The sequence below is a fragment of the Haemaphysalis longicornis genome, unplaced genomic scaffold (assembly GCF_048455015.1).
Source record: "Haemaphysalis longicornis isolate Haplotype H1 unplaced genomic scaffold, Haemaphysalis longicornis Haplotype H1 scaffold_1, whole genome shotgun sequence".
Lineage (NCBI taxonomy): Eukaryota > Metazoa > Arthropoda > Arachnida > Ixodida > Ixodidae > Haemaphysalis > Haemaphysalis longicornis.
This window is the reverse complement of record NW_027526203.1, coordinates 261393075-261407965: the sequence shown is the minus strand read 5'-3', so window position 1 is coordinate 261407965 and position 14891 is coordinate 261393075. Positions and strand designations below refer to the sequence as shown.

The following is a 14891-nucleotide window of genomic DNA, read 5'->3' as shown; positions in this document are numbered from 1 at the left end:
ACCTGGAGCAGAATACGCAGGGAAGCGGCCTTGGGTCCGACGTCAGTGCGGAAAACGACGCGCTTGAAGTACGTCTAGCGTATGCTCGTAATCGAATAACACGCAAGTTCTCGCCGAAAACACGTGACACGTGTTATATCTAAAATGAAATTTGTTTCTATGTGGATCGAGCACTCTTATACAGAACGATACGAGATCGAAAATTCGCTTTGTTGTGCTTATCTGTATGGAATACGATAACGTTCCAGTTAAACCTAAAAAGTGGCAAGCGTCGGTATAATTTGTTATCGTCATTTGATTTATTCATATCTTTCAACTGGAACCCTACTCTGTCTATATTTAGCACGTTATCCAATGTGCTCTTTCCTCGTGCTGGCGGTAACCTATAGATGTTATCACCAACTTGAAGGCTTATTATTGTCCGCTCTCTGAAAACCCTTCTTATCATCCGGCCATATTCTTAGCCATCTCCGTCGAATGTTTCAGCGCGCTTAGCCTTTTAACGCATATACCAGAAAAACTTCGAAAACGTTGTCCGTGGGTAATTGGACAAAAAGGGGAGGGGGGGGGGGGGGGGTCGTGCCTTCTTGCACTAATCTGCCATCTGTAGCTGGGTGAACTCGCGGGTTGGAATTGTGCCGTGTGGGGCTCAGGTGCTTCCGTGTGTTCGAGCTATTTTCCCGTATAAAGTCAATGGCTTCTATCGTGACTACCACCGCTCAATGATCAGTTGGTGTGCACATTCGACTGCCGAGGCATTATGCTTTCATCTAGGTCACATCTGCATACAGCGCCTGCAACTCCTGGATACCAATTAGTTGCTATTGCTTGCACAGCGGCGGTTCGCCCGTTCAAAACTGTTCCCTTTTTCTCGAAGTGCACAGCACGGCGTTGTCTTTTGTTTATTCCTGCTACTTTGTCCCCTTCTCCTCTTCTTTGTTTTTGGTTACTGAGAATGTCGCGGTGTGACTTGTTGTGTCCTTTCTTTGATCTTTATTCGTCACGACAACTCTCTCCTGGCAATGTGTTTTTCGCTAGCTTTTTCTGTATCCGTTTCTAGTGAGACTGAAATGTCTTACGCTCCGCACGATTCGGGATCCTTTGCCTTCAGACGTGGTTTTGGGGAATAGGGAGTCACTGTATAGTGCGGGGCATTCTCGAGTCGATATTGCCCACATTATGTCTCCTCACTTATAGCGCTTCTATTTTCCTAGCTAGATAGTTGGGGGTGGCCAGACGTTTGGGCTGCAACCTTAACTTTTGTCCGAATTTCGATTTTGGGGGTGCTTCAAAATCCTGGGGGGGAAGGGGGGGGGGGCTTTTTGGGGTGTGCATAAATTCCTGGACGGGGTGCTGCTGGTTGTGGAATACTTTTTTTTTTGGGGGGGGGGGTCGAAATTCTTCTGGGGGGGTGGTGGGGTAGTGGGGGTGTATAAATCCCTCTCTGTCATCCGACGGCAGCAAGAAACAGGGCGGAGACGCGATGCTTGTGACATTTTCTTTGTGAGCGAAAACTCGCCACTGATTTGGCTGTGCATTTAAGATTCCGCATTCCGTACGTTTCGTGAATTAGAGACTCTTCATGGTCCAAAGTCGCTGTTTTCCCATACACCAATTCAGTTTGGAGTTCGTTGCGTTTTCTGTCTCAATTTTAGATTTTTACCCCGCTCTACTGTCTTGTGAATCCTTTCATAATCGAATTTTCGGGTTCGCTGGAAGCGCTGTGCACTCGCGAACTGTAGCTGATTACTTTGATTTACCCCAAACCGGCTAGGGTACGGCAACCGATTGTGTTCACGGGCGCTCCTTGCGGCCAGTGGCGCAACCAGTGAAGCCGGGATTGTACATAACGCCTCCCCCATAATGCTTCTATTGCGAGCTTTTGTCGAATTTCGAACCGCCAGGTGAATAACTACAGGTACGGGGGGTCGCTAGGATGATCGCAAGCTCGTTTAAATTGCGGGATGCCTTAGACCCAGGGAGCCGGTTCTGAGCTTACCTGACTTGGAGTATGGTTGATGAAGGTCTTGTAGTGAACGAAGATGATTGTAAGATGGCCGCTGCAGCAAACGTTGTCTTACACAGAAGGTTGCAACGGTAAACTCGTCGTCGATTGGTCGTTATTTGAGGTTGACCAGTCTCACTGTAGCAGCTGCCAACTCAGCGCCATCTTCTGGACCATGAGGCCTCTACTGCGTCAACAGCAATCGATGTTCAGACCATAATACCGCAAAAACCTTCAATCATGCCCTAAGAGCGTTCACCAAGGCAAAAAAAAAAAAAAAAGTTCAAAGCGGGGATTGTGTATATTTCAGTTTTTATCTTGTTTGTCCGCTGTATTCGTCCGCTTTATAGAATGCAGTTGCGAATGGTATTACGCTAGAAAGAACCTTTTTTAATATGGTTCAGATACCAAGCTAAGCAGGTGATAAAAACATGAGATTCGTTCTCAGGCTTGTTTATGGCTAAATAATTTTGGGCCACAATTCAGAAAATTGCTTGGAAAATTCCCTTATTCGCGAAAAAAAGAAAAGCTTAAGAGCTTACGGGCAGCTTCACAAAGGTCACCTCCGTAATAACCGAACTATGGCTTCTTACAATTTGCGTATCAGGTGGTAAACCCCCCTTAATAAAGCGAATGCCCAACTTTCACGTCTTGTCACACGAGAAGTTGTTTTGAGAGCCTAAAACTGAGAATTATCATGGTAAAACTGGATACTTCTTGGCGTTTCAGGTCGGGCGACGCCTGTATTGCCGGTTAGACAACTTGACGAATTAATACTCCCACGCCGCTCGAACCGATCACTTCTCCGGTTGTTTGTACACGAAGGCAGAGCGTCGGAATCCCGCCGTTTTAGTTTTTTCACCGAAGTTTTCCCAGCTGTGCAGCATTGCTGAAAAATAAAATATCCTAAATGCCCAATTCCCTCTGGCAGGGGCTTAAGCCCGTAGCATCGTTAACGACGGTGTACATAACGGGCAGCACAGAGTCCTCGCTATATTGGTTGCTCCAGTCGTCGAAGGCTGTAGAGGGAGGGGATTTTGGCTGGTATGTAAGCCTTGATCTTGCGTTCCCGCAACTCTAGCCATCGGGTGCTTGGATTTTTAGTTGCTGGCCCCGCCTCAACGAATGCGGACCAGGCTGGAGAGGATATAATTCCTGGTTGTCGAAGCCTCCCCGTAGGCTTGGGTCCACATCGCGCAATGAGGAGGAGGTTCGGTGGCCGCGCTGACGGCGGGCGCCTGTTGCTTGGCGGCGACATTTGCGCCAGCGCCCGTTTTCCGCACGGTCGCGTCATGGGAGGCGGACACAAAGGTTCTGTGTGTGTGTGCTTTTTTTTTTTCTTTCTTGCATTCGCCGCCGTGATCGCCTTTGTTCGCGCCGGGCATCTGTCTCCAGTGGACATTTCGCCCAGTCACGTTCGCAAACCGGAGCCCCACCACATTGAAAAGCCCGCCGGGCAGAGACGCCGTACTTGGTTCTCCCGTCGTTTGCGTTCGCCGTTGTTTGCTGTCGGGGGCACACACCGAGGGTCCCTTCGTTTGTCCCGCATTGAATGATTTCCTTTCTTTCGCCGCTGTCACCTCCCTTGGTTTGTAGAGCCGCGCAGACTGGATGAGAAGGCCTACTCGTATCATCTCCGATGCCTTATGCGGATGTTTAAAGGAAATGAGCGAATAGAAAATATCGAGCACCCGCGGGATCGCTGTAGCACTGTCGTCGGTCCTGTGGGAAGTCTGGGCGGCTATGAGATCGTCTTCAATAGAAGACGTCTTTGGAGCGCGGCGTGCGTCATCTGGCATTTAGTTTGACGTCGATAGCATTGTATTCCGCGCGCAAGTACTTTTAGCGGGCGCGGGAGAAGCACGTTGGCAGGAGTTGGGGTAGGTCTTGAAGGGACAGACAGCCGAGTGTATTTTCTTTATCCCAAATGAAAGGGCATCGCTTAAATTACTTTAACCCGATGCGGTTTTGCTGATAGCGCCATAGAACTTTCGAAATCTCAATTTTCAGATCTTCCAGCCATACGTGCCCCGCCATAAGGAATGCTGGCAACCATGGCGGTGAGCCGTGCGGCAACCCACTTTTAACTGCACGTGAGATTGCCAGATGTGTTTAAAAACTTGTCCCCGGTAAAGCAACAATAATGTGCAACCTTTCCCATTCCTTCGTGCAGTTGTTGAATCGAGTATTGAAAACGACGAAGTTATTTGGACACGTAACGTAGTGTCACGTTTTAGACACTACGTGCCACCACCTTCGAGACTTGCGAAAATTTAGTGATAAATTAAAATTATTATCGGCTGTTTATCTAGAACTTCCTTGCGGTTACCCCAGTATACAAAACGCTGGCTTTCATATGAGCTAGACGACATGCACTCCACAAAAATCTGTTGTCCGTCCCTTTCACGGCTACTCAAGGGGTTACGTACCGTACCTGCATTCATCTGATGGCCCCGCTTATTCGCGTTCGGTTCCGTGCTGCCTCCGTCGTACCTCGAAAGCGTAGTAATGAATAAATCCTCGCAGTTTCTTTTCCCCGGTTCCGTTCGAGATGAAGAACTTGACGGGTGGGTGAAAAAAAAAAAAAAATGCTTAGGACCGTTTCCTTTAATGTATTCTTTCTACCCGGGGTTATTGTTTGGTCGCGTAACGAATACTGTGCCGCAAAATGAAATGCGAGGGCGACGTAGTAAATGGGCATGGAATATGCCGCATTTTGTTTCGATGAGACGGCGCTATGGTTTTCGCTGTTTAAAATTCAGCAGTGAGCTAAGGTTCGGATTTGTTACTAACCTTAGTTGGCAGCGCAATGTTAAATTTATCACCCGCAAATCTTTGAATTATCGTCCTTCTCTTTCGCACTTGCCAGTTCGGTTTGAACGCATAGTGCGGCCTTGTAGTAGTACCATGAATGCATTTCTTGAAATGCTTGGGCATTCATTCTCAAATGTAGCACGCGTTGGAAGTTACATGCGTCGTTCCTGTCACACGCATAACTACTTACGTAAATGTAGAAAGCGCGTTATTATTGTTGGTACAACGTTCTGGGCTTCTGCCATGACGTATTACGGCGGATCTTGAATGCAACGGAAATCTCACTGCGGAGCATGCTTGCATGAAGCAGAGTCGCTTTCAATGTCTGAAAGTTCGCCATGATGCGCAGCAATATATATAATCAGCGCGCGAAGCAGTCCGGAGTGATTACCCCTTTTATGGGCGTAATTTCAACGCTTAAAACCCCCCAGGCTTTAATTAAGTTATAGGATGCCTCCTATAAACCCGAAATAACGGGCGCACGCGCTGACGCGCACGTATGAGCTTTAAGAAAATACGTCATGCGTGCTAAAATAACATCAGGCATACAACACTTCGGCCTTTCTGTCTATCACGGGCTGTGTCAGCGTCGACATGACGGGAAGGCCGCATCGTTTATTTCATTGAGCGATCGGCAGCCAGGGGCAGGGTCGAGGTGTGGCGGGCCTGGCGGCGAACGGCCGCGTCTTCCGAGAATGGGCGGCCGGCTCGCGGGCGGGTTCTCAGCGCAAAAGCCCGGCGTGCTGGAGCCGCACTGTTGCCGCCCGTAGCGGTAGGTGCGCGATGCCTTGGAAATAGAAACTGGGCTCCAGGTGCGCCGATGCCGTCGCACGCAAGGTTCGATCGCGTGCGCTAGTCGCTGCGGGTCGCCCCGCTGTTCTGTCACCAGTGTAGGTGGACCCCGCGCCCCGAGGCTGCCTGCGCAGCGCGGTCCAGTCCGCGCTCGCTGACGTCACGGCCGTGATCAGCCACCCACGCCTGCGCCGGCTGGAGTGTATTGCGAGACGGAGTGACATCTGTCGCGGTCGAACGCACCGCGAAACTGCGACGCTTATTGCTGCCGCAGCGTGGGGGACGGCGTTGATAAGGTTTCCCTTTTCCTTTTGTGGTATGAGCGCTTCTTTCTCATTGTCCTATTCCTTGGAACTCTTTTTCGGATTAAAAACGCAAAAACCTGCAGGGTCAAGTCGTTTGGCGTTATTGTCGAAAAATACCATTTATTTGTCCTATAGGCTCCGTGCGCTGGCGTTTCGAGCGCGACCGCAGCGCCGCCGAGCAGCGGCGCCGTCAGAAATCGGATGTTGGTCAGCCCGAAGGAGCGGCTGTACCGGGCGGAGATTCCGCAGTCGTTGTGAAAAAGTCGAGCTAGTAGTGCGTATTTCTGTATGTATTGCTGGGTCTACGGCTCCCGCAACATTTTAAAAAGGTCGCGAGGAGGCTGACGAAAAAAATGTTTATTTCGGTTCCCTTGAAATGAAGCGGAAAGGCGACAGCGATGAACCCGCGCAGTGCGACGGGCAATGTAAACAACGCCGATCAACTTCTGGCCATAAGCGTTCGTTTTGCTGTTTTGTGTGCATGTGGTTTGTACTCTAGGGGGACCTTGTCCCTGTGCACACCCGCCATCAACTTCGGAAGGGACCTGCGACAGCCGGCGCCCGGCGAAACTTGCATAGGCAACGCGAACTTCATCGGGAACAATTCAGCGCGCCAGCATACACCCCAGCAATCTTACCTGAGTGCTACGGAATATGACGCAGCGTAACGGTCGAAACAAAAATGCAGTGATCCGACAGGCAACCACCGCAGCTAAACGAATGGGCCATTAATATGCGCGTCAATCATCTTGAAGCAGTGACGGTGTCGGTCGTTTTCTCTTTTTTTTTTTTTTGTCGCTGAGCTTATATGCCTCCCCGGCATTTTAGCATTACGTGTTGCTTATGCTTTAGCAATCTGTATCGTTTATTCCTCTTATGTATTATGGTGCTCATCGCTGCTTACCCTTTCCTAGGTGTACACGCGGGGCATCTGCCCGTGCGGCCTCGGCCGCTGCTTTGACGCAGATATCGCGGCCAACTCCATACGACTAACATTTCGCTGATTCGGACAGAGCTGGAACACCGGCGTTGATACCGGCGCTAAAATTTGGCAATAGCTGCCCGGTGCTCACCGTTATGAGTTGACGAACATAGCAACTGCATCGGCATGTTTACGCGAGCCTTGGCACCCAGCCTTGCGCGTGCAGCTTCCCCCGCCTACCTCGCTTAGACTCACTGAACACATAATAAAGTGCAGAGATGCGTGAGCCGCGTGTTTACAACTGAACTCATAACCATTCACTGTACCCGCCTTTAACTAAAAGTCGCGGCCCAGGGTCACGCCTGTTATGTGCCCAACGCCATTGCTGGAAACATCGGACGGGTCCGTTGCGTTCGCTAGCTCCTCCCGGACGCAGTAAACATCGTTTGCGGCGTGCAGCTGGCGACCGCGTTTTGAGGTTTTCTTAGACAAAAAAGAAAACGAGACAATATCTCCCACCTCTCTAAAACCGTTAAAACGAGCGCGCTGGTTTGAGCAATCAGTCATCGGAGCGTAGCAGGGGCAGTACGGAGAAGGGCGCAAGCGACGACCACAACATCCGATAAATGCCTCCAGTGGCCGTAGATGGCGCTAGTTGTTCAGGCGCTTGTGTCGCCACCATACCAGCGCACGGAGCCTATTAGAAAGCCACAGCAGGTGCGTGTTTCCGTGCATCATGCCCGCCTGTTTTTCACCGCACACATTCGCAAACAATCCCATGTGCCGGCATATGTTTGCAGCGTTAAAACTTTAGGGACGCAGTGCAAGACTAATTGTCGCTGAAACGTAGAAAAATTAAAGGTCCATTGATGCATCTTTAGGAATCGCGAGCATCTCTATCATTCCCTTCCCTCGTCAATTTGAGGTTCGGTCATATGCGCATGCCTTGCTCTGGCTTTAGAAGCGCGCAACGCGGCGTTTCTCGCTCGCTAGCATCAAAATCCGCCCCCTCCCTCGAAATATGCACCCTGATGCATACTGGGGCCGCAGGATCACCCTAGGCCCTGAAACTCCTTCAGAACCCACCTGCTACCCAAGTTGAGCTGCTTGTACTCCTGCCCACACTGGGCTTGGGGGTAACGAGGTGGCACACATGACAGCCTGAGCACTCACCTCCCGGGCGTGCCCCACCTCTGTAGACTCTGACGGAGGCAGATCAGCACGAGATGGCCTATTGAGCTACAACGAAATAACCACTCATTACTGCCTCGCTCGCCTCAAATACCCACCGGCCCACCCGTCACTGACTTGCACGGAAGAGCGCTATGGAGGCTCGCACAGACCGAATTCCTTCCCAATGGGGCCCTCCTCCATCACACACATCCCTTAGTTTATCCCTCTCCCTTTTGCCCGCCATGCGGGGACAAGGCCACGGTGCAGCATCACATGTGGGCCTGTCCATATGATCCCCTCCCTCAGATCAATTCCTCGGAGCTCTGGGAGGCAGCGCTGAGCTGCTCTGAGGTCGCCGCACAGCTCCGGCTGCCGGCCACCTCCCTCGCTTATGCTAGTCTTCTTTACTAAAGTCTCTCTCTCTCTCTCTCTCTCTCTCTCTCTCTCTCTCTCTCTCTCTCTCTCTCTCTCTCTCTCTCTCTCTCTCTCTCTCTCTCTCTCTGAGGTACAGCACTCTCCTCGTATGCGGGAGGTACTGGGTTCGAATCCTGGTACCGCCGGACACCCACCGGTTTCTTTAATGGTACAGGCGTCCCTGGTCGAGTGCGGACCCTTGAAAGGGGATTTCACGTCTGGAAAGCTGCCTTTACCCTATCGAGGGGCCCCTGACCATTGTCCATCTGGCGGGGCCCCCGGCCATCATGCCGCGTTGCGCCATTGCCGGGGGTGAAAGAGTCTGGCGGCATGTCCTGCCACAGACGATTGCGAGTTGAGCGTCCATCGTGGCTGTAGAAGGCACCAAGGCACCATGTGAATTCGTGTTCCTTGTTGGCGCCGGGCACCTACCGGTAAAATAGGTACAAGCGACTCCCCGGCCTGGCGCTCGGCCCTTGTGTGGGACTACAACGCTTGGGAAGTTCACCCGGCTTGCACGGGAAATCGTCCCTATGGAAAGGGGCGGCTGCAAAAACAGAGGAACTTCTCTCTCTCTCTCTCTCTCTCTCTCTCTCTCTCTCTCTCTCTCTCTCTCTCTCTCTCTCTCTCTCTCTCTCTCGCTCTCGCTCTCGCTCTCGCTCTCGCTCGCTCGCAGACCGGGCCAACCATGCTTTGCGTTCTGACCGTCTCAGTGGTCACGCGTGTGCTCGCTTTAGCAGTGGCATTTACTGCCTCTCGCTAGTTTCGTTGTTCAGTATAGTATCGGCATTTGGTGGCCATCATTCCCGTTCGTTCCTTTTTTGTCGCACAGCACTGACTGCACACTCCATTTTACAGCGCGTACAAGCGGAGGCGGGACGTGCTTAGATGGCGTTTCACAGGTGCGTCGGTAGAACAGGTGGCGAGCTGCGCTTCGACTTGACGTCCCCCAAGCAACAAGCTTGGGAGACGTCACCTCTGTCCGCTCGCGCTCTCTAGTTCCCTGTTGTTCTGTCCCTGTGTCTGCGGGTAAACGAGAAACTTTTTGCCGACATCCTTCCTCACGCATAAAACGCCCGTTTCGCTTCCGTTGCAAAACCCCACACCAAGAAACGTAACGTCTTTGTCAGTGACAACCAGTAGCGGTTCACTAACGCATGTTCCCCCTGTTTCATTACCATGAATGCTTCAAGCAGCTCTCGCTGGCGCTTCAACGCACCTCGCCCCACAATTGCCCCACCTTCGAGGTCCGGACAGCAAGTGCACTGGCGAACATGTGACGCCAGGTTGCGGCTTCTGCCATTGTTGAGGCGCGTGCGATGGTTTCGGATCCTGTCGTTGTTACACAGCCTTGACCGGTAGATGTGAATTCTGTCCTGAGGCAGTGGGATCGAATACGGACCTTTCTTGGGTTCCTCCTTTTTATCGATGGGAGCACATACGCCAAAGAGCTTGCGAGGATCAGAAAACACCAGACGTACTCCTTACTTTAGGGCTACCATTTTCAAGTTGTGCGGCAGTGCGTGGTGGTAGGGCATGGCTTCGACTTTATTGCGTCTACTTTCGTGTAACTGGAGCTTTCTGGGGGTCCGCTTCGACTTCCTGGCTAAGGTTTTCGCCACAGCTTGCAAAATAGAGGCGAGGAACAGCTGATAGCAGGCGTTGACTTGCAGACGAAAGCATCGCCAAACGCCTCCGCCTTATACATAGATCCTCATACATTGGAACCCTCCACGCTGACTCTTACTCTATGGAAAGCCGTCTATCTAGCGCTAGCACTTTAGAGCCGTGAGTCTGCTCTCTTCACACCACGCGGCCTATCCCGCCTTTACTAGGGGTGACAGGCTGTATGGTGTGTCTCTCTGTCTGTGTCACTGTCCGAACAGTGCACCTTTCAGGATGTCCGAGGCCACAAACGCCCTACCTTTTAGTAATGCGTGGAGTCAAACGGCAAAAGACATTTTTTTGGAACCCGGTTTATACAACAGCACAATCGTTCGCCGTTGCCAGATGTTAGCCTTAGATATATAAACCTAACGGTGTTGTCCACGCGGAGCTCACGATGAGGCTCTGTTTATTCAAGGACTCTTCAAGGTAGAAATGTTATCTGTAGCAGGACGAAGCATTTCTTCAAGGTTGAGATTGAAAACAATCAAGAAACCGCCGACGTGCCTAAAAAATTTAATCACACGTGTGCCGTCAAACCTATCTTACCGTCGTCAAATTTTGATAAAAAATTGGGACACGAAACAGCTGCGGGGCAAGAACCTATGCTGAGGCATCTTTTTTGGACAAACCTTATTTACGTACCCTTGACGAAAGGTACTAAGAAATTTCCACTCTTATGACCCAACTGTTTTGAAATGCTACCGTATTGCAATTTTCTGCTAGTTCACGCACAAGGACAAAATCCACTTTTGCGACTGCATTTCTCCTCTACCCGCCGCGGTAGCTTAGTGGCTCTGGCGTTGTGCTGCTGAGCCCAAGGACGCGGGCTCGATTCCCGGCCGCTTTTCTGATGGAGGCGAAAAGCAAGAACGTCCAAGTTCATTGTGAGGAGGAGGAGGAGGATAAACATCTTTATTGCGTAGTAAATTGTGTGGCGTCTTCAGGAGGTGGAGTCCTCAGTCAGGACCCCATATGCTTTGCCAGCCGCTACAGCCCGCTCCACCAGTCGAAGCTGGTCGGACAGGCATGAGCTGGACAGGGCGCGCCTCCAGAGCTCGGGAGAGTTGTACGGACTCGGTTTGGGGAGAGGGTAATCAAGTAGAACATATCTTCAATGTCCACTGAGAACGAAACGTTTCATCCTGCAAGTCCATTGCTTAACGTTTCTGCCAGAGTCTGTGAAGCTTCTCATCGAAAAGAGGTCAACGGCGTCCAGAAGTCCGAGAGAGCTCTTTAGGAAGTTGTCAATATGTACTTTTTGCGAGCAGCCTTCTTCTGTAACTATGGTCATCAACGGGTCTGCGTACGCATATAGTAGCTTCGTGTGCATGGGCATGTTGTCAGTACGACTTACAAAAAAAAAAAAAAAAAAAAAAAAGAAACGGATGAATTGATGAAAACGCCGTTTAAGGTAGATTGACATTGAAATTCGTCCGCGGTCGTCTGCAGTGGGCCATAACAAGGAGAGTGGGTGTGCGTCTTCCTATTTCTATGATTTGGAATGTTGTATTGTTGAAAGGTTCAGGGCAAGGGGAGTCCGGAGGTCTACGTGTCAGCGCTTTGGCGGCAAGGGACAAAAGGGTAGGTGTTTTGCATGCATGACTTTCGCGCCATTATTGAGCAATTGCTAAACTATCCCAAAAGGAGCAGCCCCAGTTTTCCGTCCACGTCCGCAGCGGCATTGTTCTCACTGGCGTTCGTGCGTGACTTCTGCTGGAGAGCTCGCCTCGGCGTCCAAGCTGTGGCTCAGCTGTCGAGATTGGCTTGTTCGGACTTTCGACTCCGTCTGCAGCAGCTGCTTCGGCAGCTGTGCAAGGTCGGCGCCGCCTGGTCTGCGTGCGGGCCGGCCGCGCGGACACCTGCCTGCGGCCAGAGCCAGGCCCCGGAATGACGCACGCAATATTAGATCGCACGAACGGCCTTCGCTCTTTCCGACGTTCCGCCTTCTGTTCGCTGTAACATATCGGCTCGCTGGCTCCGAGCGAAATCGCGCTGTCGCGCGACCCTCTAGTCGTGATTTAATGACCCAATCATGTAGAAATGCTCGCTGGCGGTTGTCAAATCATATGACAAGTCACGGAGGTGGTGGATTGCATGCAGCTGGGTGGTTGGTTTCAGCGGCCTGCAACGCCACAGCTTTGACGTGCGGATGGGGCGCGTTCCACGTGTCGCGCACGATTAGTGACAGTCCTTGCGTCCTAAGGGACGGTGGGTGTGGAATGGTGCAATTCTTAAGCGGCGTTTCGCCTTGGGTAAGCATCGAATATTTCGCTCCGCGCGGCGTTTTGTTTGGCGGAAAACGAAATCTGGCTCGCTCAGAACGAACATTTTTGTGACCGCTAGGATGCGGCCTGTCGTGGACGCCTGCTCATCGTTCGTTGCGCCCAAGGACAACCGGATAAAGCGAGTGCGCGTAGCTGATAATGTGTGACAGCGTACCGCATGCCGCACATTGCGGCTGTCCAACACATTCCAGGTTTACGTGCTCGCTCGCTCTTATCAGCAAGGGGCTAGGAAATGTCGCGGAAAATAACCGTTTGGTGGTGAGCTCTTATGTTGCTGGGGTGCGTTTTGTCCAGGGATACGTACACACCAAGCTTTGCCACTTCGTGTTACTTAACCAAACGTAAGATGTAATTTTCTGTTTTTGTGCCACGCTAAACTCGTAAGTTTCAACAAGCAGCCGCACCTACAGCCTCGCGGCCTGTGTCGAAATGTCGGAAATGTTTTTAGGCTGTTTTGTGTAGTAGCTATGTTTGTTGCTTGTCATTCGAGCTTGGACCGGCCGCCGCCGAGCATGGTCAGAATTTTGAGCTACGTCCGTTTTTAAAAACGTCCGTTTCACATCGGGACGTTTTCGATTGCCGGGCCTCTGATATGCGTAGAAACCGATTTGTTTGCGTCACACATGTGTCGTCTGCCTTGAGCCAATCAGGCTTCGCTCGAAATTCGGCATTCCGCCCCAGGTTAAACTGTACGGGTGGCGTCTCTGCCGCACTGTCGGAACAGTCTAATTTCTTCCATTGGCGGCCTTCAGTCAAGTTCCGTGACTCCCTCATCATGCCTGTAGTACGATGGCGCTCGAGGTCCTGCATGTATGCGTCCCTCCGTTCGGCCCTTCGCTCTCTACCTCCCTTGCTTCGTCTTTTTTTGTTTCTCCTTTCTTTTGGCGGCGAGCCGTTTTTGACGTTTCTTTCGGCACGGGTTGTGCTCGCACCGCTATGCCGGATTCACGCTCTGATAATCTTCGCGTTCTTTTCCAAGCGAAACCCGCGAGAAGGAACGACAAGCAAAGAAAGGCACTCGCAGCGTGCGAGCTCGCGCTTGCATGGAAAATTCGGCCTCGCGGCAGCAGCAGCAGCAGCACCAATGCCCGCTACTGGAAGCACTCCCCTCTGCGCGGGCACGGTGAAAACTTGGGGCTCCCGTGCGCCGTTCCTTTCGCCGGTGCTGCTCCCATTTCTTTGCGCGCACTTCTTGGTGTGAACACATTTGGGAAAGGAGAGGCCGTGTCGGCCGTGTTGCGAAGCATCGCCTCGTTGGAAATTTGTTCGCGAGCGGCCGCAGCTCGTGACGACTCTGTCTGGCGGCGGTGCAACCCCTCTGTGCGGGGAGAAAAAAACGCGTATTCTCTTTTCGGACGGTGTGCGGCTCTCGACGGCGTAGTCCTGAGCGATTTCGCGAACGACGACGTTTGCGAAGGAGAAACCCGCTCGGCTCACTGGCACCGTCCTCTTCCGTCGATATGGGGTAAGCTTCGGGCCTAGCGATGGTCCTCCTTGCTTTGTCTTTGCCTCTGTGTGCTGCTTGTCAGTCGCATCGGGTATTTGGTCTAAGCCTTTTCTACAGTTGAACCCTCATTATCCTGCCCTCGCGTACGAGGAGATCGATGTCCAAACTCATCCTGCACCACACAGCCATAGCCAATAAAAAAATCGCTCAACTTGACAGTGTGGGTTGAAGCAGCTTCTTGATGCGAATTGTACTTACGAAATGGCCGTTTGTGCGTATATAGCGCCGGGGCTGTTTGAAGGGCGAGGAACAACTCGCATTCGGCATCTGCAGGGAAGTCACGTGGTGACGTGAAATTTCATTCGCTCACTGCTCTAATGTTTCGGGTGCTAGTGTGACGACTTGTAAGTAAGTATTGGGGGTGTAAAAAAATGTGAAAGTGCAATGGAGACCGTTCGTACTGGAAGCCGACGTCAACTTGACAGCTACGACGCCTTTGGCACCGGCAGTAGTCTGAAGACTACAGATTGTTGGCCGGAAAGTTGACGTCTGCTTTTGTCTCCGGTGAAGCCGCTTGCCTGGTGACGCAGTTTGTGGAAGGAAAAGTATGTCGTGCTCCCGATTAGCAGCTAATCTTTGTGCAGTACGCTGTATGCATACAGCTTTGCCGTGTGCTTAAGCGCCATCTTTGGTGTGCGCAGCTGCGACGCTCTTTTCTTAACATTTTTCGCATCAGATCACGAATACCAAAATAGTTAGGAATGTCATATGGAAGGGTTAGTGCGAATGTTCGCTTTGGAAAAGTCTCGTTGACTTCTCCACCACTTGTTGTGAATCCGGATGACTAACGCTTGTTTCAGACATTTTTAGCTCTTGTGTTGCTTTTGGCTCGATGAGTCTGCTAAAGGTTGAATTATTGGACAGCAGCCGGTGTCTAAAGAGCGCGTAATAGTTATTTGCAGTTCTTGCATTGTGATCCAACCCTGTGGTAGTATTGCCATAACTCGGGATTGTAACATCACTTATGCACGGATGTCGTCATGGATCTGTAGCTTGTAATCCGCAC

The 14891-nt window shown here is 51.5% G+C and overlaps 1 protein-coding gene across 4 annotated transcripts in view; it reads left to right on the top strand.

The window, feature by feature from the left end:
- The window catches only part of Jvl (javelin-like), a 256088-nt gene that overhangs the window by 203074 nt on the left and 38123 nt on the right, over positions 1-14891 (top strand). Inside the window, exon 1 of one of the 4 annotated variants that reach the window (XM_077676533.1) lies at positions 12219-12345. The exons of 2 other annotated variants lie outside the window; for them this stretch is intronic. In XM_077676533.1, the coding sequence (XP_077532659.1) occupies positions 12313-12345 (33 nt within the window). In that variant the 5' untranslated portion in view covers positions 12219-12312. Of the gene's footprint in view, positions 1-12218; positions 12346-13505; positions 13844-14891 lie in introns of those variants that run through there. One more of the 4 variants, XM_077676550.1, reaches the window with a different exon arrangement.